Raw genomic sequence first — 22,874 nt, 5'->3', positions numbered from 1 at the left:
CTCCAGTATACAGAGACAGTCAAAAACATTTGAGAGCTCTGGTTTAGTTTTTCCTCCTTGGATATCACTTGTGCTGACCTGAGGTTGTTGAGTTAGTATTTTGTTGCTCTGGAAACCAGCCAGGATGGGTTCCTCATGTGGACCTGTGATGTTCCAAATGACTGGAGGTAACTGACATAATTTTATTAAAGTTTGGAGATGGCAAGCCTCTCTCTAGCATTGTTCCCTAGTGGAGAAGTTAGCCTGCCTCTTTTCAAAGATAGCTGATAGGATTTTTTAAAGTAAAGGCAGACTTTTGTGTTTCTCAGTAAGAAAGCTAATATAGTCTAACTCCTGGACAAAGTTCTTGAGTCAGTTACCAAGGTTTTAGAACATAAATCACGACAGAGAAGATGATGACTCAGACACATTTTAGTGCTTCAGTAGTGTGCTTATGACCGTGGTATATTGGAGCTGGCTCATACTGGCTTTTGAGGGCTAATTGTCAGTGTTACAGAAATTTAGTGAGTTGATTGCTAAGCCATTTGGTGGTTTGAAATTGGTTTGGCCATAGTGTTAGTATTGACACCAGGGAAATTGGCAAATGCTATGTCATTAAAAATTTATGAGCTTATTAGTATCTGAGTGTCTGTGATCTAATTTTAAACATTATGGTCTCCTTGTGCCCTTTGAAAACACAAAATGAGTTTTACCTATTTTCAGAAAGGGTAATCAATTTTTCCTTCCTAATTGTAGAGTAATTTGTTTGCTCATAATGTTAAAATCCTCTGAAAGCTTTGTTCAAGGACTTGGATCTCTTAATTAAATATCTATAAATGAGTAGCTTTTAAAGACAACTATTATGTTATTAGCTCCTAGTAAACTTCACTGTATCTCAATTATTTATTAAGTCACTCATTTGTTTGCTCAACAGATATTTATTGATATACGCTTGGTGCCCGAAATGAGTAAACATTATAAAACCAAATAACTAGGGCGTTTAATAGGATTTATAATCTAATAGGGACAATACTCTTTAAAAAGATAATTGCACAAAACTGCCAGTTTATATTTGCAAACTGTGATAATGCCATGTAAGAAAAAATAGGGAAATATGAGAAGGAATAATAATGGGGCTCTGGTAGCGTAGTGGTTACGAATCGGGCTGCGAACCTTAAGGTCAGCGGTTCGAAACTACCAGCTGCTCCGCAGGAGAAAGATCAGGGTTTCTATTCCCGTAAAGATTTACACCCTCGGAAACCCTATGCAGGGTCACTATGGGTCGGAACCGACTCAACGGCACTTAACAACACAACAACAACATTGTGAGTTAGAGTCCTGGTGTGGCACTGTGGGTTAATGCGCCAGACTGCAAAGCCGTTTGAACTGCAAGGTCGGTGGTTCAAGTTCACCACCTGCGCCTTGGAAACCCAGTACAGGGTTGCTATGGGTGGGAACCAACTCGATGGCACTTAACAACAACAACAACATTGTGAGTTGGTAGTTTGAAACTACCAGCTGTTCCACGGAAGAAAGATGAGGCTTTCTGCTCCTGTAAAGATTGACAGCCTCGGAAACCCTGTTACAGGGTCACTATGAGTCACAACCGACTCCATGGCACATAACCACCAACTTCCATTGTGAGTTGGAGGTGGGAATGAGGAGAAACATTTCTGAAAAAGTAACATTTGATCTGAGATTTAAAGAATAAATAGGAATTAGTCAAGAAAAGAGTGAAGGGAAGTTTATTAATATACTGAACCCAAACCAAGTAAGACACTTAGTAGTAGTGTTCGCTGATCTACCCTCAGGTGTCAAATTCAGGGTCAGAAATCATTTGTGTCAAGATGTATTATTCAAAACTTGTACTATTAGTTCTTCCAAAATTAGACAAGGCAAAATCAGTTCTTTACTGTCTTGCTTGAAATATTAGTATTTGATTTTAAATTAAAAAAAAAAATTGAAATAAAGTATTAGCTTTAGTTCTTAGATTAGTTGTGACTCATACCTTGAATTTTCTGTAGGTAAATTAGATCATGATTAATGTTGTACTTAATGGTAATTCTGGGAATGGAAGGATTTAATATAGTGGAGCATGGTTGTAGGGACAAAATGCAGTTCTCGTTATTAGGACAAATTCTGTGTTAGAAGTACAGCCAGAATGTTCCTTACAAGCCAGCATGGCCAGATGTCATCTCTCGTACTTCAGACACGTTATCAGGAGGGATCAATCCCTGGAGAAGGACATTATGCTGGTAAAGTGGAGGGTCAATGACAAAGAGGAAGGCCCCTAATGAGATGGATTGGCACAGTGGCAGCAGCGATGGGCTCAATCGTAGCAACAATTGTGAAGATGGGGCAGGAGCAGCCGGCATGTCCTTCTGTTTTTCATAGAGCCGCTGTGAGTCAGAACTGACTTGATGGCACCTGACAACAACAACAAGTGATTAGAGCTTGGGCCTAAGGTCAGAATAACAGAGTAGTTCACATTTATTTTGTGTTACCTCAGAACTCAATTAAAGTTTATTAAATTTCACATAAGGTCAAGAATGGCTGTAGAGTTGGCCATGATCAAACAGCCCTTCTGGGGAAGTGAAGTCAAGTTAGTATATAGACTCACACGGATCATTGTGTAGCCAGTATAATCTTCTGGGAATTGATTTCTTCCACTATTGATTTTAAGTTTTCACATGGGGACACAAAACACCATCTTCTGAGACGATTACCCATCATTTTTTAAAGCCAGGCATCACCCTTACGGTGCTATTTGTTACAAATGCAAATTTGGGGGCACTGCCCATGAATTACTGAATCAGAATTTCTAGAAAATCTTCATTGATTATTTGAAACCTGTTTTCCATAATCTCTTACCACATTCTCAGTAAATGTCCCTGCTTCTCATTGAAACCATCAGTTAGACAGATTTGTCTAATATCCTGCTATACGATCGATCTCCAAATGTACTTCACCATTTGTATCCCATCTTTCACTTGTGCTTTGCATAACCCCCTCTCACTTTGTCAGAAATCACCTGTTGTCAACTCTCTCTTCTCACTCCCACATATACAATTGCTCCTCCTCAGTAGGATCATTCCTGTAGGCATCCAGTGTGTTCATGTCTCTCCCATTAAAGGACAAAACAAAAGAAATACCTACCTCTATCTGCCTCCGTCTGTATCTTCTCCTCCTAAATTAGCATTTTTAAAGGAATTGTATAGGCTTGGCTCTCTTTCTTCACCAAACATCTAGTCCTCAGCTCAGTGTAATCTACTTGTCTTACAACTCCACTCAAGCAAGTCTTGCGAAGGCATCACAGACCTCTGCATCACTAAATCCACTGAGCATTTCCCACTTTTCCTATTTCCCTGTTTGTTTGCAGCATTCAACACTACAGACCTCTCTTCTTGATACATTCCCTCTCATTGACTTCCAATAACTTTCCCTGGCTTCCTTCCTACCTCTCTAGGCACCATCTGACCTCTTTGCAGACTCATTCTCTCCTGCTCAGTTATTAAATGTTGCAGTTGCTTACTCAGTGCTATCACACTTGGAAAGCTTATTCATACCATAGCATCAACTGCCACTTATAATTGGCTTCCAAATTGATATTGGCAGCCCAGGCAGCTCCCTGAGTTCCAGGTCTGTATGTCCAAGTGCTTACATGATGTCTCCTTTGGACCCCTCAAAGTTATTTTATACTCAACACACTCAAAATCAAAGTCTTGCTTTTTCTGCTTCCTGTTTTCCCTAAGACTGGTACCCCAGTGTTCTCTGTTTTAGGGAATAGTGCAATTATTTACTGAGTTAAACAAATAAGAAACCTCAGATTTCCCCTTGAAATCTCCCCTTACGCCACAACCAATCTAACAATAAAAAATTCTCAAATAGTTCCTGAATACTTGTCTGGACTATTATCTCCTTAAATGGTCTCCCTGAAACTGGAGTGATTTTTAGCAAATGTGATCCTATTACTTCCTAGATTTTTCATTGACTCCCTTTCCTCCTAGGACTAAAGATCAGAATTCTTATCGTGGCCTACAGGGTCTCCATGGTGGTCTGTCTTCCTCTTTCCAGCCTCACCTAACTCTCTTCCCTTCCTCTTCCATCCAGATCCATTGGCCTTGTTTTTTCAGGACCTTGAGTCTGTCATACTCCTGTGCATTGCAGGCCTTTCCCTATGCTGCTAATTATTCATGGAATGCTCTTCCCTTCCTCAGTGTCTCACTATCATCCTCAGGCTCTTCCTTTCTCAGAGAAGATTTTCCTGACATTTAATTCTAGGTCCAATTCCTTTGCAGCAGCCTCTATGAAAAAGTGCCTCCTCCTTTAATAAATAGGCCTTATCTCAGTGTTAAATGAGAGGTGGATAGACACTGTATCTGCAACAATGGGCTTAAATGTGACAATAACTGTGTTGATGGCATGGGGATGGGCTGTGTTTCATTCTGTTGTGTATATGGGTAGCTATGAGTTGGAGCTCACTTGACGGCACCTAACAACAACAACGCTGACCCATGCACAATGGCATAGACTGCTGTCTAAACTTACGTTAGCACCGTCTTCCGTTGTGGATGAGACCATTGTGACTCATAGGGTTTTCAGCGACTGTTATTCAGAGGTAGATAAGAAGGCTTTTTTTCCTAGTTCATCTTTGTCTGGAAACTCCACTGGAACCGGCTCTTTATCATCACAACACACGAGCCTCCATTAATGATGGGTGGTGGCTACACATGAGGTGCATTGGCCAGGAATCAAACCAGGATCGGTTGCATGGGAAGCCAGAATTCCACCACAGATCTACCAGGGTCCCAGTGCTACTCTGGTCCCATGGGATTGTGTATTGTCTGTTGTTGTTGTTGTTAAGTGCCGTCGAGTCGGTTCCGACCCATAGCGACCCTGTATGAGGGGATAATTCTAGGGATTCACGTATTGAAGGATCTTAAAGTAAGTCCTACTACTTACATTCTGCAGTCAAGAAGGATACTTAGAGACACAATAACCCACCTGCCAACACCATCCTTGGGACTGTTCTGTCATTGTTGTATCTAATGGATCCAATACTCTTAGCTAAAAAGTGATAACAACGAGAAAAGTTGTAGTTTATAGACTTTTATATTTAATTGTTATAAAAACAAAATGTGCCCCATTTCCTCTGCTTTTATCTTAGTTATTTCTTGATCTTCATTTCCCTCTCTTACTACCCACATAAACAACACTGCTTCCCTTTCTTGGATATGAGTCTGAGTTCAACATAAGGGGGAAGCTATAAATAAACGAAAAGGTCATAAAATTGGATTGAGTGTTAGAACTCTATACAAAAAAGTGTTTTCCAGAAAGTGCCCTGAGAATTGTTTCAGAACTCAGGGAAAACAAACAATTCCATCCTGAGTTGGACAGAATTCAACAATGGGGCCTCTCAGAAGTCAGCAGCTACAGCATATGCTTAGGTATCTGCATCAGTAGAAGTGAACCTTTTAAACTTCACTTCTGATTCTAAAAAATTACGTAAAGGAAGACAGAAAGGAGGTGGAGTGGGGGTGGTGTAGGGGACAGTGAGCTCTCCTGTATCTGAAGGATGGTAGTGGAGTGTTGGAAGGGAACATGGGGGTGGGGTCCAGACGGAGCAAAGTTGAGAAGAAGGAGGATTGTAGCCTATCACCCATCATCCTTCTCCCGTTCATGGTACTGACTTGCTCCCAACCAGTTCTCATGCCCAGTTCTATGAGACTCTCACTTGACAAAGTGAAGTGAGCCAGTGTGTTAGGAACCCTCTCCATTCACCTGCTTACAGCTCAGTGTTTTTGTTCAAGTTCCTTCTCATTGACTTTCCAACCTGTTTTCTGCTTAGGTCTCTTCTAGTCTAGTGTGTTCATGGACCATCTGCATCATAATCACTGAAATGCTTTTAACACATAGATTCCTTGGCACAGCTTGAGATCTATTAACTCAGGATCTCTGGGAATGAGGTCAGGGATCTGAACTCTTAGCAAACTCCCTAAGTGATTTTTATACCTTTTATTGTTGCTAGTTGCTGTCAAGTTGATATCAATGCAAGGTGACCTTGTGTACAACAGGAAAAAACCCATTGTTCAGCCCTGTGTCATCCTCACAACCACCAGCATGTTCGAGTTCACTGTTGTGGCTACTGTGCCAATTCATCTCATGGAGGGTTCCCCATGCCCTCATTCGCCTTCTCCTTCTCCAAATATGATTTCCTCTTCTAGGGATTGAGCCCTCCTGATCATGTATCCAAAGCAAGTGAGTCAGACAATATTTTTTGGGAAGTCAGAAGATTTTCACTGGCCAATTCTTGGAAGTAGATCTCCAGGCCTCAATTTTAGTCTTTTAGTCTGGAAGTTCCATTGACACCTGCCCAGCATGAGTGACCCTGATGGTATTTGAATCACAGGTGAATAGATCCCAGCACCATAGCAACATGCAAGCCACCAGAGTATGACAAACTCACACAGATGATAGGTGTGTCCATTAGGATTGGGAAACAATTGGCCTGTTCTCCATAGTTTACAATTTCCCAGCCTCCTCCCCTAGTTCCTATGCTTGGGTATGGACTCATCTTCCTTCCCTCACTTAGCAGCTGGGGGGTAATGTGTTGGTTCACCCCAGCCCCAAGACACTTCCCTATGCACCAATTTCATGGGCAGTCAGGCAGCCTTCTCTCTAGCCCCTCCTCACAGACGTGGGTGAGTCTGGTCTTCTGGAAAAGATGACGATTTCTAAGTTGTTACTTTTAACTATGGTACTCGGTACTCTTCCCAGTGATATTTGTCTTTCTAAGGTCTTTATACTCCAATGAAATGCCTATCTAGAGAATTTTATATATTCAAGACTACATTCAGCTGGGAATGGGAATTCTTTTTTTTTAAGTTTTTATTGTGATTTGAGTGATAGTTTACATGGGGGAACATCACTTTTACACTCATCTTATCATACTCGTTTCATTGCAGTGATTACAGTTCTCTGCATGCTTCATTATTCAACAGTATTTGCTTCTTTTCCCTCTTTTTTTCGGGGGGGAGGGATGTGCACCAAAACACTCAGGAATATACAATTTACAGTCATTCAAAGAGCCAAAGGGTACACCTTGCAAGCCTGCTCCTTGGCTGCCTCAGTTGGGGACTTTTGATGTGCACTCTCCAATTCATCAAAAGAATCTGGCACATAGCCTACCTAATTAGAGGAATGACTGCAGAGAATCTGAGGACTATTTATCCTTGGAAATATGTTTCTGATGATTTAATGGGGAGATGGAAATTTGTTTCTGGAAACACCACCTTGTGACCTAGCCTCCTGACCATGTGTTTGGGGAGGTCATTCTAGTCGGGGCTGTAGAACCTTTAAGAGAAGGATGGAGGCAGGAATACAATGAATAAAAGAAGTAGGATTCCCTGAGTGGTGCAGATGGTTAACAGTACTGGGCTGCTAGCTGAAAGATTTGAGGTTTGAGTTCACCCAAAGGCACCCAAGAAGAAAGGTCTAGCGACCATGGCACAGTTTCCCATCCACTTCAAAGAAATGCTGGCAGAATGCCTAGAACCCCTGTGTTGGGTCCTTCATCCACTTGACTCCCTAACCTGTGTATTTTTATAAAAGGACAGCTTGTCAGTTTGCCGTCTCCCTGTCGCCTGGGGTCCTCCAGAGGGCAGCAGAGGGCAGTGTTGCTGCAGGAGAGGCTAGGGCAGAGGTGCAGGCAGCCACTGCTTGCTCACTGGGCCATCTGAGGGACTGGATCTTGATTTGGAAAGATTAAAAATCAACAGTAGAAAAAGGGGTGCAATGGTTAAGGAATTTGGATCTTCATGACCTGAAACAGCCAAGGCTGCCCCATCAAATAGAAAATTTAAAGTGCTTTTGAAGTAAATGAAAACCTTATGGCAATATTTTCTATATGTGCTTTGCTAAGTGGGGAAGACAATTATCTTACAAGTATGTGTGGTGAGTGTCACATCCAGAGCACTCTAATCTCTCCCTTTGGCATCCGTCTCATTAGGCCGTGTATAGTGGGCCCCCTTTCTACTGCTCTGTGCTGTGTGCTTCCTGATGGCAGGGTCATGTGTTCTTGAGATGTGTGGTTACAATTCGGGCTGTGAACTTCACAGTCAGCAGTTTGAAACTACCAGCTGTTCCATGGGAGAACGATGAGGCTTTCTGCTCCTGTAAAGATTTACAGCTTCGGAAACCCTGTACAAAGTTGGTGTGAGTCGGAACCGACTCCACGGCACATAACAACAACAAGAAGCACAAAGCCAGCTATATCATGATGCCAGGAAAATGGTCACTTTTAGAGAAAAAGTTTGCATTGTTCCTGAATTTCTGAGCTCAATACAGAACCATGTTCATAATTGTCCCCAGTAGTTTTTCTTTCTGAGTGTCAAGACAAGCCCAGGAGGCTATAATCTTTGAGGAGTGGTTACTGCCATTACAAGACAAAACAAATCTTCTCCCTGTGCCCACCCACACAGGGTGGTTGTGGAGCGAGAAGGTAATGGATTATTGAGTCAGCTAAGGTTAGAAGAGCAACCCAAATTGGAAGTCTTTCATGGCTGCAAGCGTGTGCTGTCCCAATGCCTTCCTGGGGCCTCTTTAGGATGCTCTGTAAATATATACAAGTGTGGTCAGGAGACCCCAGCACTGGGCCCTGGTATCCTCCTGGTTTGCTGTTCTTCCTGTCCAGCTTAGTGTCTGGAGGGATTGCTTCAGGTGTAAGTGTTGGACTACCCTTGACTCCTGCTCTGAGGGCCATCACAGTTTGGGAAAGTGGGTAAGTAGTAAGTGGGGGTTAAGTAATGGAAAGAAAGTGTAAGTACATGGATCCAAGGCATGGGAAGGGTTGGAGGACTTAGAGATATGGGTACACAGGGCATATGAATAGGAATGAGTGGGTTTCTTACTACCACACCAAATCTTGTCTTTATTAATTAATGTACCAGGAAGGCATTCAGTGTTATGGAGATAAGGTCTAGAAATTTCAGCAAAGAAAACTATAGAGATGGCATTCAGGGAAGGGAGCAATGTCAGACTAAAGAGTGGAGAGCAAAATTAAATAGAAACGAGGAAGGAAAGAAGCAGGGAGGGAGACACACACATGATGCAGACATGGGTTTGAATCATTCAGTATGTGGTAGTCAATCTGTTCTGTGTCAACTTGTCTGGACTGTATTTCCCAGTTGTTTGGTTCTTTTGTAATGGTATAGTTTGACAGTTATGTAATAATGCAATTTGCCAGTTATGTAATGATGTGAAGTGATCAGCCAGTTGGTTGTAAAAGGAGAGTTTCCTCAGGAGTATAGCCTGCATCCAGTAGATGTATGGATATTCTATCAAAAGTCACTTGTTTGCTCTGGATCTTGCATCTGACTCATCATCATCTGACCTCCAGTTCTTGGTACTCGTTAAACCTTTGTATCCTGTGAGCCAGCAGCCTGCCATCTTACCTGCTCTTGGGATTCATCAGCCCCTGCAGCTTTCAGAGCGGCCTCCAGCCTGCTGCCTGACCCATATACTCAACACTTTCCAGCCTCTACAACTGCATGAGACATTTTCTTGAGAAAAATCTCTTTATCTGTCTCTCTATCTGCCTCACTAATTTTGCTTTCCTGAAGACCCCAGCTTAAGACACTACTCTATGGAAATCTCTAAAGCTAGTGGAACATGCACTGGTAACAATCCCCAGGAGAATAAAAGGAGAGGTCAGTCTGCCTACTGAGGTCATGTCATTGCTCATAGCCTCTAGTCATTTGGGTCCAATTAACAGCCTGTTCTCTGTGTAAGTGGCTCTGCATGGGAGAGAAGCTAGGATCAAAGGTCGTGATCCTTTTATGTTGAATGTAGTACTTGTGAGATAGGGTACTTCCTAGCTTCACCGCTTCTCCATTTAGCTGAGCTGGGTAGAAAGAAATCGTTGTGGCTCAAAACATTACCCACGGGGTTCAGGAGAGATACTTCCATAGTCAGAAATGATTGTTTCACCTTTGTAGATGAAGATGAAGGGGAGGTATGTCTCCACTGCACCTGCCATCTCTACAGGTCCTAGAGCTGTTTACACGGAGTCCTGGTATGGCGCTGTTGGTTAATGCACTGGACTACAAAGTCATTTGAACTGCACGGTCGGCAGTTCCAGCTCACCAGCCACTCCTAGGAAATACAGGGTCACTATGAGTTGGAACCGACTTAACGACACTTAGCAACAACAACAACAACAACAACACTGTTTACATAAGAGATTTGAAGGAGCCAAAGTGATAGCATTAACATGGCCAGGTGTAGCTCCTAGGGACAAGTATCTTCACTGTGTATGTAGGCCACATGCGACCCAAAATAATGAAAACCATCTTTGCATTTCCACAGGAGTGTTTGTACCCCATATCTTGTATTATTTGTGAACCTATAACTAAGGCATAGTCTTTCCTCAGTCAATAAATGCTCATCTTTCCATTGAGAAGATTGAGTATACCCCTTAATTATGAATTTAGTAGGATTTTTTTCCCCCACAAACATCTTTAATGACACTATAAAGCTTGAGGTAAACTCATCTGAATGCTTGAGGTAAACTAGGATTTTAATCCAAGCTGTTTCCAGTTTCCCAGAAGCCAGTTTGGTTGTCCTGAGGCTTATCTACCTCTCACTGCGGTTTAAAGGTCTCCAGGTAACTTGTTCCTCTTCCATGTTGTTGGTGTTAAATGTCATCGGGTCAGTTCTTACTCTTAGTGATCCTGTATAGGGTTTCTGAGGGTTTAAATCTTGTTGGGAGCAGAAAGTCTCATCTTTCTCTCATGGAGTTGCTGGTGGGCTCAAACTATGGACCTTGGGGTTTGCAGTCCAGTGCTTATTGTATCAAGCCACCATACTTCCTCTTCTTCCATATGCAACTTAATTTCTCTCTACTCCTTTTGGAGAGCAGAGGGCGAATTACTTCTTTTGAAGAGATTCCAATTTAATTGTACCTTCTATTACACACATACTATTCAATGTTAGGAGACACGGATTGCTTAAGACACGGATTCCAGTTTAAGATGCCTTAATTTAAATGAAAATATCTTAATATTTGCTTTGGACACTAAATACATTGAGTTGTTGTTGTTGTTAAGTGCCGTCGAGTCGGTTCCGACCCATAGCGACCCTGTACAGGGTTTCTGAGGGTGTAAATCTTTACGGGAGTAGAAAGCCTCATCTTTCTCCCGCAGAGCGGCTGGTAGTTTCGAACCACTGACCTTAAGGTTCGCAGCCCGGTTCATAACCACTACGCTACCAGAGCTCCTTAGCTGTCAACATTTTCATCAGCACTCCCTCTTATCATGGCTTAACAATCTTTGTCATTGCAGATCTGCTCATTCACAGCTGCTCATCCTTGGCTCCTTGCACATGCAGGCCGGGGAGCTAGGGGTTACAAGGCGGCTTGGGAAGTGGGATGCAGGTTGCCAGGGTCCTAGTGATTATGATTATGACTGAACTTTCAGGTCCTGCCCAGGGCTTCCTGGCATGCATTTCAAATGCAGGGCCTGCACATGCTCTGGTGGCAGTGTTGTCAGTGCATGGCCCAGATCTCTCTTCCAGAGAGTGTTTCCTGCTGTGAGGAGTGTAGTTAACTGGCTGACAGCTTCCAGCTGCAGGATCTTTGGAGCCCACTGCAGTGTTCCTGAGACCACTCTTCCCAGAGAGCTCCCAGCTAGCGAGGGAAGTGGGAGGGGCACTAGTCCTGGCAGTGTTTGCCAGTGTGGGATTTGTCTATGAACAATCTCTGCATGATGTTGGACTCGCCAAGACTTTCTGGGATATAGTGTAGTCTGAGTCTCTTCTTGCCCAATTCTTCCTCTTCCCTTTTTTCCACAGATGTCAGATCTGTGTCATGGTTGGAAGGCTCTACCTATCTTTTTGTGTTTCCTCTTCCCTTTTCACTTCACAGGAGCATCCTCCAATAAATCCCTCATACTTCCAACTCTGTTGTGGTGTCCGCTTCTGGGAGCATCTGAACAGACACAACTCTCTATTCATAGGTGACATCATGTTGGTCATCTTACACCATCCCATCTAACTTCTTAGATCACAACCTAGAAACAGTTCCTGAATACTGCCAACCCACTTTATCAGTGTTAGGAGTTTGCTGTATGTTCTCTTCTTCTAGCCATGCAAGACACTGGGGTTTCTAGATGTGTTCAACTGCAAACTGAAAAGTGGGGGGTTTGAGTCCACCCAAAGGCATCTCATAGAAAGGCCTGCTAATATATGTCCCATTGAAAACCATATGGAGCACAGTTCTCCTCTGACACACATGGAGACACCATGAGTCAGAATCAACTTAATATAACTGGTTTAGTACCACCCAAAGCCAACCCCAATAGTGTGATTAGGTTCCCTGAGACAAAACACAGGAACGTGCTGGTCAAACACATATTTTATTTCTGTACAGACATTCTTTTAAAAATCCCAGGCTGGAAAACCTGGAAAATCAGGGACTACCTCTTTCCACTTTTATGTTTCTCCTCTAAAGCTGGGTCAAGAGGTTAGTTCCTGAGTCCCCTTTTCCCAAGCTTTCACTCAGCCCATTCAGAAGAAAGGGAAGTCCACCGTTTCTTTTATGCTAATGAGAAGTGAGGAAGACAAGGACCCTTGCCCTTTAGCTCCTCGCAGAAAAGTCTCCCTCCCCACCCCTCAATTATGGTGGTCCCAATTACAGTGAGTCCATAAGAAAGAATAAGAAGGAGGAAGTTGGCACAGTACAAACAATACATTGACAGCTACTCGATCTCACATTTTGAAAGTAACATAAAAAAGATGGCCCCATGATGTCTTGTATTCTATTACTACTGGACAATACTTTAAGGAAACACATTTCTGAGATCAACACATTGGGTGATACATTTCTGTAACAGGAATGAGACCCATGCACAGTGCAAATCATGGTGTTTGTCACATGTGGGAGCTGACAACTTTGTTTTAAAGTTAAATGGACATTGAGGAGTAGGTCAGAATCACTGGGCTCTCTCTGAGGTGGTGTTTCATCACATTTGAAATAGCCCAAGACCATTGAAAGTGCTGTGGGATGCTGTTTAACTACATCACCAGAGGGCTCCTAGACCTACTGGCCGCTCTTTTGCAGTGATCTCAGGTAACTCTTTTTGCAAAAGACTCTGGAAGTTCCAGCCCTTGGCTGTTAGAATGCTGTGGAAAATTGGCATTTCAGCTGCATCAAACCTCACTGGGCAGGGTGGACTCACCAGGACTGCAGGCTCCTCAAGAGTAGAAGGGGTCGTGTGTCCCACAGCTCAAGGTGAAGTCCAGAGCAGGCACTCAATAAACTCTCATTCAATTCAACTCTACCATTCCATCTGTAGACAGAAAGTTCCCCATTCCTTGACACTTTCTTCTTAGCTACTTCCTTTGAAGTGACTAATCCATACATGGCATACTTCTCTATTCAAAGTATGATTAAAGCTTTGCACAATGACTTTTGTGTTTCTAAACCATGCCTTTATTCTTATACCTCTACTGATTGGGCTTTCTTTAATTGTTTAATCCCTTCCATGCTGCTTTGCAGAATATGACGCATGGGTCTTTCTGGCTTATACGGTAGCTATACAACAGCCCCCAATGCTCTGGGTGGATTAGAGCCAGCAAGGCTTATAAAGGCTGTGAACTCTGTGGGTAGAGCTGTTCTTCCTTTAAAACGATGGACACTTATGGATGTGGCATGAGGCTGCTGCTTCTAGCTACATCTGGACAAAGCACAGAGCTGGGAGACACACAAAACACTGCATATTCACCTGCTGGAAACTCTAAATATGTACTAAGACAAGAAGCATTCCATTCATGGTTTTGGCAGGCTCATTGTCCTATAGGGTTGGTGAGTCATACCACCCCATCAGAGGTAGGAGCTCAGAGAAGTTGTGGGGCAGGGAGCGGGGATTTTGGGGTCTTTTCAGGGAAACTGCCAGGTACTGTTTTCCCAGGGGTACCGCTGCAGCAGGTAGCCTACACACCCACTGGCACATTCCTCTGTTACTATAAAGCTGTGAATCTGGGTCAGAACCCTGCCCTAAGACGTCCACAAGGCCAGAGCAGGGAGCTCGCATTTGCCTTCTCTGATAGCATCTTCAGCTGTAGAATTCGACGGCTAGAGTCCAATGGAGAGGTGCAGGCTTGGTACGCAGTCTCCAACTTCCAGTAGGCTAAAACCTTCCAGGAGAAGAAATGCACTCACTGTTTTAGGGGAATTCAGTAGAGAATGTCAGATATGTATAGTTACATATTTTCTTAGCAATTTCTAGGTGTGTAGGAGCCAGGTATTTTTTTCTCTGTGTGTGAAACAAATAAAAATCATATAATCGGTGAGCCATTGAATGTTAAAATTCAAAGGGATATTTAGATGATCTAGTTCAGCCCCTTTATTTCACAAATAAGGAAAGCAAGTCCCAGGCAGATGAAGTCAATGGAGCTCCTGACTGTTGGTCTGTAACAGATACCAGCTTGTATTTAGTGGACATTTTCTTCCTGTGTCAGTTTCCTAGAAAATGCCCCGGGAAGACAATGAATGCAGAAGACTGTGATGCTCTCACTCTCCTAGTGTGCTTCCCTCAAAGCAAACCCACTGTCTGAGTTGATTCCGACTTGTAATGTTTCAACATACTGAAATGCCGAGGTCCCAACAAGGAGGAGAGTGTGTCCTCTTTTCTTGGATGCTTAGAGTCGGGGTTAACTCTGTCATTAAGCTTTTATGGAGTGCCTTCTTTTGTTCACCCCATCAAGTGAAGGATGGTGTCAAGTAAGTCACTAGCCAAAGGAATGGTAATCTGAACATGATTCTGGAATGGATTTGTTCAAATAAGGCAGGGAATAAAGGCAGATGAATTCATTTGATCTGTCGGTATACTGCCAGATTGATCCTGAATGAGCCCTTGCTTGTATCCTAAATTACTTCAGAATCATCGTCGTCGTGGTGGTGAAATGCCGTCGAGACCGTTCCGACCCATAGCGGCCCCTGTACAGGGGTTCCGAGGAGCAGCTGGTGAACTTGAACCACCGACCTTGCAGTTCAAACGGCTTTGCAGTCTGGCGCATTAACCGAATCATGGAGCTATAGAAAAACTTTAGCCCAACCTTGTCATCATTTTACAGGCTCAGAGAAGCTTGATGATTTACCTTAAGTTACACAGCGTCAGAGTGGCAAAGCCAGGGGAGGATCTTGGTTTTTTGGACTCCAGGATAGAAGGTTTTCACCTAAATAATTCTGACCCTTTCCAAATGCCCCAGAGTTAGGATATTTCTGATGGCCTACAGATCAAGAAAATACCCATGCATGAAATGAAGCAAGATACAATGGTGTGTGGCACCGGTGGAAGGCCTTGTGTTTAGGAGAGCATGCTGGAGTAGAAGCTGAAGCTCTCTGTCATGGTCTTAGAGTCGCTGCGGGAGGAACCATTGGAAGTCAGGTCTAGAGATGAAGGCGTGGTCTTGGGGCCATCCTCCAGCTCTTCCTCATGGGTACCAACTACTGTGGAGACAGTAGTCTCTAGGCGGCTGACTTTGTACACACTGCCCTGTGTCTGAAGGTATCGGGTGGATTTCATTTCGAGACCCTCGTAGTCCCCTGCACTGATGAAGGGGCAGCACCTAAAGGCATGCTTGAATCCCAGACGGAACCTGGGGAGGAAGAAGATGGGGAGTGATTATGGGAGCGCCACTTTTAGGGGCATTTCCAGCACTGCAGCGGCTCTTGAACAGACCAATGCACCCAAGTGTGATTTTCTGCTATTGTTATTTTTTAAACTAGTTGACAACTGGAGATGTGAAAGTCCAAAAGATTAAAGGGTGAAATGAAAGTCAAATCCAATACTAGATTTCTGGGAAATGGGTGCCTTTACAGAGGCTAGTTGCTGAGCTCTGCTGCTTCCTTTAGGGCAGGATCAATAGATTTTTAGTCAAGCCAACATCAGCAAACACTCACCAAGTGTTTTCTATGTGCAGGATGCTATGCCAGTTACTGAGAGGTAAAAACTTTGCATATACAATCCTGCAGTATCAGTAACAACAAACAATAATCTATGAGTGGATGCATAGGCAGACATGCAAAATGAACAAGGGTAGGGGTATGGCAAATGGAACTACACCCATCCATGTGTATATAAGTTTGGCAGAAGGTATTTCTATTGACATATTTGTATGTGCTGTAAGTATACCCATGTAGATAGTAGAGCAAACTGGGGGGCAGAGTTATGAAAACTTTTTAGCCCTAACCAAACACCTCAGGGAATGAGTCAGTTGGGGGACAGCTAAGTCAATTGGCATAACATAGTTCACAAAGACAATTTTCTACATCCTGCTGTGGTGACTAGTGATGGATGGGGGTCTTATAAGCTATCTAAGAGGCATCTAAAGGTGTGTCCCCATCCCGATGAAAGTAGAGTGAAGAAAATCCAAAGTTCAAGGAAACAATTAGTACAAAGACTTAAGGGACCATCCCAACCACAGACTCCATTACCCTGAGAGCAGAAGAACTAGATGGTGCCAAGCATTCTAATCTGGATCACAGGAGGTCCAGGACAGAATGGTAGAAAAATTCAGAAGAAAACTCAGAAATCATAAAAATGACCAAACTTAATGGTCTGACAGAAATTGGTGGAACCTCCAAGACTGACCCTTTGAGATCCTTCAAACATGGAACTGAACCCACACCTGGGAATTGCCTTGCAGTCAAACAACAGATAGTGAACAGTATCTTGTAAGTGTATTCCATGAACAATTCACCATAGGAGACCCAAAGGGCAGTATTTATTACAAACCAAAAAAACTCAGAAGACAGGAAGGGTAGGAAAGAAGGTAGACTGGAGAGGGGAAACCCAGGGAGGAAGCAGGAAGAGTCTGTCATGTTGAGGAATTACAGTGAATATTACAAAACAGAATGTGTGCAAATTATTGAGTGGAAAACTACTTTGCTCTGTAAACCTTCACACAAACAATAATAATAATAATAATAATAATAATTAATAATGATAATAATAATAATAATAAAAGACTCAGTCCTTTCTCTCAAGTAGCTCATAGACTTTCTGCCAACCATGTCCCTTGGGTGTGACTCAATTTCTCGGTTTGTACAACAAGCAGAATCAACTTTTAATTAAAGACATATTAGGAGATTTAACCTAAATTTAACATTTAGGTAAGTTGAGGAAAATGTCTTTCCCCAGATTTATAGTATCTGAATGTCTCATCCACAGAAGACACTTTATGGGTGGATGACTGATGGGTACAAAGTCTATAAACAACATTTTGTTCCTGTCCCTACCTCTCCCACCTCCTTCCCCCGTTAGAGGCTGGGGTTGTGTTCTGGATTATGGATTGAGCTGTGGCACGGTACCCCAGCTCCCTCTTAGGAACCTGCTGCATGATGAATTCCTTACTACTGGCCACATCCCTTATGAGTTCTGCCTCCTCTTGTTTGTCTGAGGTTGGCTTCTGTTGGGGGGATGATTCTCTCCAACCTCTGTTGCAGAGAAAGGGCAGGAGTCATGCCTTTGAGGCCTTGAATCATTTCTGCTTACTATGTCCTGCTGGAAATGGGCTTTAAACCAGAAGAAACTGAGTAAAGCTTCCCAACTAGTATGAAAGATCAGAGAAGAGCAAAGGTGCCCTATGGGGGATGGTATTTCTGAGACACATGTGGCTGACTCAGCTTTGGACCAATCTTCGGCTCTCTCGCCCCCTCTCTGTACATATATAGAGACACAGCCCCCTGTGTTCTGGAGCTAGAGAAGAGAGAGAACAAATTCACAGGCCAAGGATGGAATCTGGATCTAGCTTGCAGGCATGCTTGATATGCATCAATCAGAGATTGAAAAATTTTCCTCCCTGCCTTCACTGCCAGCATTAAGAACTTAGAAAAATGTGGACTTGTGGTTTCTCTTGAAAAAGAACATGTCTGCTCATCCTGGGCTCCTACTCGTGCGTGACAATAATGAGCGGGGGCGGTGTCATTTGGGGAGTAGTTTGCCACAGTCCCCACTACTCCCTCTTGTGTCACAGCCAGCTTTGCTCATTTAGGTCAGCTGTTCGCTGTATCGGCAGATGGTCTTGTGGTCCTTGGAGAGAGGATGGGGGGTTCTTACCTGTCATTGAGGCAGCAGTAGATGATGGGATTGTACATGGTGGAGCTCATGGCCAGCCACATGATGGCCAAGTAGACCTGCTGGATAAATTTCTCCAGGTAGAGATCAGGATTGATGTAGGGCAGGAGAAAGAAGATGTGGAAGGGCAGCCAGCAGATGGCAAAGGTACATACCACTACTATCATCATCTTGACCACCTGGCAAGAAGGTGAGACAGGTGAGACATCTTCTCTCATGGCTGCTGTCTCTTTTTTCCCACCTCTTCACATGATGAAGTATGGGGTGGGAAGGGTCTTGTCAAGGAGGGGAAGGATCTTTTATGCGCAGTGGCAAAGGGACCAATATCATCATCATCTTCACTGAGAATTCATTAGAGATGTAAATTCTTGGGCACTAGCCCAGGCTGACTGAATCAGAAACACTGGTGGTGGGACCCAGCATTCTGTGTTCTGACCAGTTCTGAGGGGGGTTTCCATCTGGTGCAGGCTCAAGATGGAAAAGCACTGTGGTATGTTATCTTTCTGGGAAAGGACTGGAGAGTCAAGGGAGCATACATTAATGAGAAAAGGTGAATCCAGGACAGGGAGAAAACAGCAGTGGAGGGCGGGGGCGGGGCCAGGGGAAGGGTCAATGAGCCAAGGTAGCTGAGGGCTTTAGCAGTTTTCAGGGGGAAGAAGGAGAAGGGAAGAGCTTCGGAAATCTGGAGGTTGATTATTCAGGGAGTATTATATATTTAAAAGAGATGTAAAATAATGTTTTACGAATATTGGGAAATGTAACCTCCATTGTTTTTTTCATTCCAAGAAATCGTCAGGAAAAATTACATAATATCAACACCATGATATACTTAGGCAGACGTAATACCAAAACAACAACAGCAGAACGCTGAAGGTCTTTATACATTGATTGTAAAAGAGCTTGTAGATATTGTTAAATGAAAAAGGCAAGGGGAAGAACAGTATACATTTATCATTTGTGTGCAAAAGGAGAGGCGAAACGAATAAATACTTAGCTTTAAAATACATGAAAATTCTAGAAGGCTAAATTAGACACTAATGCCAGCAGTTACCACTGTGTCTATGTATGAGACTTTTCATAGTAAGCCCTTTAATATATTTTTTTAACTTTTATCTTTGAAATAATTTGAGTTACAAGAAGTTGCCAAAATAGGCACTGTTTACCCAGCTTCCTCCAATGAGATCATCTTACATAGCCATTCTACCTTATCAAAACCAGGAAGCTAGTATTAGTACAATACTATTAAATAAACACATGTATTTTTGGATATTGCTAGTTTTTACATGAACTGACTTTTTTGAGGGCATGTGGTGCTGTAGGATAAACACTAGACCACAAGGTCAGTTTGAACCACAAGGTTGGTGGTTCAAACCTACCAGCCGCTCCTCAGAAGTCATAGATAGAGTCACTATGAGTTGGAACTGACTCAATGGCACTTAACAACAGCAATAGTTTTACAAAATGTTATCATCTGCATAGGGTTTCCAAGGAGTGTCTGGTGAATTTGAACGGCCACCCTTGTGGTTCAAATCAACCTTGAGGTTGAGTGTTTATTCTGCATCACATGTAGTGTTGTTGTTGTTAAGTATAAATAAGTGAAAACACCACCACAATCAGTGTACAGAACTGCTCCACTGTAAAGAAAATCCCTCAAGTTATCCCTTTACAGTCAGACGCTCTCCTCAGTCCTCACCCAACAAGCTTTGATCTCTTTTCATCATTATAACTGTGTCCCTTTTAACGCTTTTTGGTGTTTGAATGATGTAGATGTATTATTTATGGAAAATGTCAATCAACAATAAAAAGGGTTGCATAACTCTTAAATGCTTGTGTATTAAATGTATAGTATATGTGTTTTAATGGCTGACAGGTTGCAGCTACTCTTCAGGAATGAGAAGGGTGGTTCATGTTTGTACCTTCAGGTCTAGGTTACAAATACTTTGAAGAAATACTCTTTTTCTTCCTTTCCTTCCCCTCTCAGAGTTTCCTCCCCCTCCTCAGTTTTCAGACCTCTGGCATCTTGGTCTTCTAAGGCTATAGGGCAGTCGTCACTCTTGCTTGCTAACCTGTAGCCTGGTCAGGATGGATTATGGGCTGCCTGCACATGCTCACCTTGCGTTTAGCAGAGACTTGCTCGTGGTACCGGTCAGAGGAGTCCCCTGGGATCTCACTGGCCCATAAGGTGATTCCCACTACGGTGTACGCATAGCCGATCACCAAGAGGGGGAGGAAATAGATCAACACAGTCACACAGATGTGGTACCTGCAACAAGGTGAATGGGAGAGTCAGCCTAAGAAATAACAGAGGTGGTTAAGACTTGGCAGCTAATTGGCTCAGGATTTTACCAACAATTTGTTGTTGTGAAGTGCCGTCGAGTCGATTCCGACCCATAGTGACCCAGTATAGGGTTTCCAAGGAGCAGCTGGTGAGCTTGAACCACCGACCTTGCAGTTCAAACGACTTTGCAATCTGACGCATTAGCGCACAGCGCCACACCAGAACGCCAACATAAGCTTTTTCTATAAGGCATCTTCCTCTTCCCCCCTTCCCCGCTCCCAGGAGGCTTGCCACCTGCATAGGGTTGTTGTTGTCTTTAAGTACCGTGGAGTCAGTTCCGACTCATAGCTACCCTGTATAGGGTTTCTGCGGTTGTAAATCTTTATAGGAGCAGAAAGCCTCATTTTTCTCCCGCGGAACGTTTCAAATTGCTGACCTTGAGGTTAGCAGCCCAATTGGTAACCACTACGCTACCAGAGCATAGAGTAGATGGGTTATATAAGTGGATAAATTAGAGCAATCAAATCTCGTCTACTTATGAAGTCCTTATGGACTTTTTCTATCATGAAGATTCCTATTTAGATTGAAAAGAGAAGAGCAAACATCGGTAAGAGAACACTGAATCCACTGTATACCTAAGGCTATTTCAGCTGGTGGTAACTTCAGTATCACATACAAAATGAGTGTGGCTTTAGGCTGTATTAATAGAAGTATATTCTCTAGAAAAAAGGAGGTGATTATGCTATTCATTTTATACCTGTCAGACTTCTACATTTAGAATCAATCTTGGTGCAGGGATGTAGGCTAACTAGTACATTCAGATGAGACCACTAGGATAGTGAAAGCCCCAAACCATACATTATGACAATGGACTCATGGAAATGAGAAGAATCGGCTTAGAGTAAAAAAGATTCATTTAAAGAGCTGTCTTCTATGAGAGGGACAAAACTTATCCTAACACTAGGATCAGTGAGTGTAAGCCACAAGGTATAAAGTCTGACTCTTAAAAACACATCTCCAGATGGAGGCTGCTTGGGCCCCTGAGTTAGTACTTGGGAGAGAGATGTCAACTGATTTTTATTATACCAGAACATGAGCAAAACCAAAGCTTTACAGTCTTAATCACTGAGATTTTGAGGTTTATTTGCTAAAAGAGCACCATTCATCTTATTCTGACATCAAAGTAGGAGACTCAAACATCTATTGAAATGCTGAGAAAGGGTATTTTTCTCAAGGGATCCTTGGTGTGCTTTCATTGACTTAGTGCATTTTTTCCAATGGAAATGTAATAGGGAGAGTTGGCATTCCAACTGCTAATGGCTAATTAAAACAGCCCTATTTTTAGGGCTAATTATAGAGGTCACTGTGTTAATTATGTTGATAATATTGCTGATACTATTATGAACAGAGTGGTAGTTAAGTTTTATTGAGTTTATGATAGCTATTATGCCAAGCATTTTATTGGCATATTCTAATTAAATCCTCACAACAAACATTTGGGTAGGTACTATGATAATCCCATTTTGTAGAAAGGAAACCAAAGTTTAGACCGTTTAATTTATTTGCCCAAATTCACAGAGCTGGTAAAAGGAGGATCTGGGACCAGGATACAGGTTTGTGATCCACAAAACTGCATCTCATCATTGGAGAAAAGTCACCCAGTAATTTTTTTCTTCTATTCTGTCTACAATCTCTACTTAGTCTAGGCAATGATGTTCTCCTAATATAGAGCACTTAACCTCTCAATTTCATGTTCTTTCTCCTTTATTGATACTCTATTTGCCTTCGATCACTTCTTTGTGAGTCCCCACAGTTTTACCAGTCACACAGTCTTCTCTGAATACTGAAATTTGAAGACACTTGGAGACTTCTTAATTAATGAATACAAATTCATTAAAGAACCTGTTTGCATCCATTCTATATAGACAGGCTGCATTTGGCTCTTTAGACCCTGCCATTGTCACCTTCTTCAGGAGACTTCCGAGTTTATCAGCCATGTGGCCCTGCTACACACCACGCTTCCTACCTAATATTAGCACCCTCTCTCCACCTTCATCTGTATTGACAGTGCTTGCACTCAACGTGTTTGGAGACTTTGCAGCAGCAAGCCACCCTGAAAGCCTCCAAGTCACATCTACTAGCTGCTGTGAGCTTCTGCATAGCCTGCCTCATGGATACTCCAGTGCACAATAGAGTGAGAAACTGCCGGGTCCTGCGTCATCTTGACCATCTGAGGATCACACCACTGTGCTCCATAGAGTTCCCACAGGCTGATCTTGGCTTTTCTTTCTTTCTTTTTTAAAAAATTTTTATTATGAATTGAGTGAAGGTTTTGTTGTTGTTAGGTGCCATCGATTTGGTACCGACCCATAGTGATCTTATGCACAGCAGAATGAAACACTACCCCATCCTGGCCCACCTCACTATTGTTGCCACGCTTGAGTCCATCAATGCTGCCACTTGGCCAATCCATCTCGTTGGGG

General features: G+C 42.9%; 1 protein-coding gene across 1 annotated transcript in view; it reads right to left on the bottom strand.

Annotated features, from left to right (window-relative positions):
* Window positions 1–15,143: 15,143 nt before the first annotated feature.
* The window catches only part of LOC102824265 (substance-P receptor-like), a 316,500-nt gene continuing 308,769 nt past the window's right edge, over window positions 15,144–22,874 (bottom strand). The window contains exons 3-5 of the mRNA XM_006870780.1: window positions 20,226–20,376; window positions 18,096–18,292; window positions 15,144–15,633 (exon numbers count right to left, since the gene is read on the bottom strand). Of these exons, the coding sequence (XP_006870842.1) occupies window positions 15,342–15,633; window positions 18,096–18,292; window positions 20,226–20,376 (640 nt within the window). The 3' untranslated portion in view covers window positions 15,144–15,341. The remainder of the gene's footprint in view (window positions 15,634–18,095; window positions 18,293–20,225; window positions 20,377–22,874) is intronic.

This window comes from Chrysochloris asiatica, unplaced genomic scaffold, assembly GCF_000296735.1.
Source record: "Chrysochloris asiatica unplaced genomic scaffold, ChrAsi1.0 scaffold00151, whole genome shotgun sequence".
Taxonomy (NCBI): domain Eukaryota; kingdom Metazoa; phylum Chordata; class Mammalia; order Afrosoricida; family Chrysochloridae; genus Chrysochloris; species Chrysochloris asiatica.
The sequence above is the reverse complement of the archived record's forward strand: the minus strand, read 5'-3'. Positions and strand labels throughout refer to the sequence as shown.